The sequence below is a fragment of the Engraulis encrasicolus genome, chromosome 7 (genome assembly GCF_034702125.1).
Source record: "Engraulis encrasicolus isolate BLACKSEA-1 chromosome 7, IST_EnEncr_1.0, whole genome shotgun sequence".
Taxonomy (NCBI): domain Eukaryota; kingdom Metazoa; phylum Chordata; class Actinopteri; order Clupeiformes; family Engraulidae; genus Engraulis; species Engraulis encrasicolus.
This window is the reverse complement of record NC_085863.1, coordinates 20,900,376-20,903,443: the sequence shown is the minus strand read 5'-3', so window position 1 is coordinate 20,903,443 and position 3,068 is coordinate 20,900,376. Positions and strand designations below refer to the sequence as shown.

Below are 3,068 nucleotides of genomic sequence, written 5' to 3'. Positions count from 1 at the left end.
GTGGCCATTGGCCCCTTCGCTGTATAAATACCCCCACAGTGCCCCGGACACGAGACCGCTTGGCATCTCGTCAGCGCACGCTATTTGGGTAGGTCTGGTAAGCCATAGCACATCACATCACATAGCAGCTTCAATTACACTCAACACTACATGAGCTTTTTGAAGGAGGATCATTTTAAAAAAATAGTAAGAGAATGTCGAGGTTTCACAAATGTTCAAATCACAACCAAAAATATGGTCACATTTCCAAGTGAAAACATGACAATATCACTGCATGTTGCATCAATTGCCTGCTGGATCTTTTCTGGATTATTTGTTCTAATTTACGATGAAACAAAAAAGGATAAAAGCAACAATTACTCCAAATGACATTGTCAGTGTGGTTGAAGGCTTTAGGGGGCCTGCTAGAACTCTCTAACTAGGCCTGGGAGAGTGTGTATGTGCTTGTGTGAGTACTGTGTATGCGTCCATGTAATGTTTTCTCTCTGTTTTTTTCAGGTCTGTCAGGAAACAGGTATTTGGACAAAATGGCTCTGACAAATCCCATGAACAACATGCCTATGGGCCCTTGGAAGGTGGGTATCAGCAGAGGGAACAAGTCCCCACAAATCAGGAAATAGGAACACACTAACACACACATGCCACACACACACAGGACAGCATTACACTAAACTAAAAAACTAAAACTGAACAGCACATTAACATTTACCTTTTAATTTGTGCCTTTTGCAGATCACCGTGTACGACCAGTACAACTTCCAGGGCAGGCGTATGGAGTTCACCTCCTGCTGCAATAACATCATGGAGTGTGGTATGGAGAACGTGCGCTCCCTCAAGGTGGAGTGTGGCGCGTAAGTGTCTTATGGAGAGAATATACGTATACTGCTGAACCAACTTGCAGCTGGATGGACTATGGAGGAATCTAGTTGCTCCAATGTTTCAGACTTTTACACGCTGCTGCTTCATCTTCTCTTCTCTTCTCTTCTCTTCAACTTTTCCTCACTCCATCCTCTCTCTTATTCTCCTCTCTGTGTCTCTGCTGCCCTCTGTGTCTCTCAGCTGGCTGGACTATAAGCACTCTGAGACTCTTCATGGTCTCTTCATGGTCATCTACACTCATATTTGCTGTGGACCATTTTCTCTGTTCTCTTTGCTCCTCTCTGGCCCTCAGCTTCACGTGCTATCAGACATTGATACTCATATCCGCTGCTTACTATCTTCTCCTTTGAATCCCACTGCTCTGCACTGCTCTGCCCTGGCTCTCAGCTTGATAGGCTATGAGCCTTCCAGCTTCCATGTATCAGACTTTTACACTTACGTTTCTTTGGTCTTAAGGTCTTGATGACTTTCAAACCAGTCGTATTTGCAGCTGCTTAATCTTTTCTCCTCTCCTCTTCTCTCCTCTTCTCTCCCCTTCCTTCTCGTCTCTCCTCTCCTGCTGTCCTCTCCATCGCTCAGCTGGGTGGGCTATGAGCACTCCAGCTTCAACGGCCAGCAGTTCATCCTGGAGAGGGGAGACTACCCCTGCTGGAGGGCCTGGAGCGGCAACACCGCCTACCACGTGGAGAGACTGCTGTCCTTCCGCCCCATCTACTCCGCCGTGAGTCTCCTTAGCATTACATTATTACATTACACTTAGCTGACGCGTTTTATCCAAAGCGACTTACAGCTATTTAGGTACAGGGTATTGGTTACAGTCCTTGAAGGAATGTGGGGTTAGGTGCCTTGCCCAAGGGCACTACAGCCATGTAGAGGTGCAGGGTAATGGTGGGATTCTGATCTTAAGTCCACCTCCCTAACCACTAGGCGACCGCTGCCCCTTACTGCCTCTTACTGCGGATTAGCCCATCAACAGGCCTATTCATTCTTTGCTGTAAACACTCATCATTACTTCATCACAACATTGCTTCGATCATACCGAGACCCTTAAGGCACTGATTATGATACTTTTAACTGATTAGATACTTTTAAGACTCAGTCATTACTATTTTGGTGACAATAAGGTTATAACAGAGGCTCTGTTATAACCTACACACATATGCCATAGGGCCACATGCTTCTAAAGAGCAGCATAAACACTTTCACAAACACTACAGGCGCCCATGTCCCCCCAGAAAGACCCAACAAGAACAAAACCTTAAAAAGAGAAGCTACAGTGTTTATGTTGAATGTTCTTGACCAACCAAATAGATTCAATGTAAGATATTAATTCATGTAAATACAAGCACCCTGGCAGGTTTTAAAACAAATTCATCATTGGGCTACAGCATTTTACTATCACAATATGGAAATAAGATGGAATATCGTATTGTCATACAGTTCAATAACCACCCACAGTATGTTCGATAAAAAAAAAACTTCTCGCTTGATTCATTTTGACTTTTCCTTTTGACTTTTCGTTTCTTTCCCGGAGCAGAGCCACAAGGAGTGCCGCATGATGGTGTACGACTGCCCCAACATGTCCGGAAAGCAGTGGGAGATGTGTGATGACTACCCCTCCCTCCAGGGCATGGGATGGCAGAATAGCGAGGTCGGATCCATGATGGTGCAGAGTGGAGCGTAAGTACTCACTAATAATAATAATAATAATAATAATAATAATAATAATAATAATAACAATAATAATAATAATGCAATTAAGAAAATAGTTGTTGTGAGTAGGTTGACTCCATGATGCAGAGTAGAGTACTTACCAATGAGTAGTTAACACTTAGTAGTAGTAGTAGTAGTAGTAGTAGTAGTAGTAGTAGTAGTAGTAGTAGTAGTAGTAGTAGTAGTAAGCATGTATTTACCCAAAGTAGTTAGTAGTGGTAGTAAGAAGTAAAATACTAAAGATGGGGCTTAATCTGGATCAGCTGGGTCACTCAACTGGGATTCCAAACAATGCACAGTTATTAGTTATTTGGATAAAAAGTTCTGACTTGCATAGGGTGAAATTATGTGATTTCATCTTTTTGGTCTAAGTGGTCGTAGATGGGCACGTTGTTAGCTGCTAGTTGGAGGAGTCGTACTGCAGTTGTTCCCAGTTCTGGAACCAGTGTTTCTACTCACTGTACAATTTCAAGTTA

The 3,068-nt window shown here is 43.3% G+C and overlaps 1 protein-coding gene across 1 annotated transcript in view; it reads left to right on the top strand.

The window, feature by feature from the left end:
• The first annotated feature begins 511 nt into the window (after nt 1-511).
• cryba1b (crystallin, beta A1b) overlaps nt 512-3,068 on the top strand; it is a 2,819-nt gene continuing 262 nt past the window's right edge. Inside the window, exons 1-4 of the mRNA XM_063202408.1 lie at nt 512-575; nt 733-851; nt 1,459-1,600; nt 2,417-2,559. Of these exons, the coding sequence (XP_063058478.1) occupies nt 528-575; nt 733-851; nt 1,459-1,600; nt 2,417-2,559 (452 nt within the window). The 5' untranslated portion in view covers nt 512-527. The remainder of the gene's footprint in view (nt 576-732; nt 852-1,458; nt 1,601-2,416; nt 2,560-3,068) is intronic.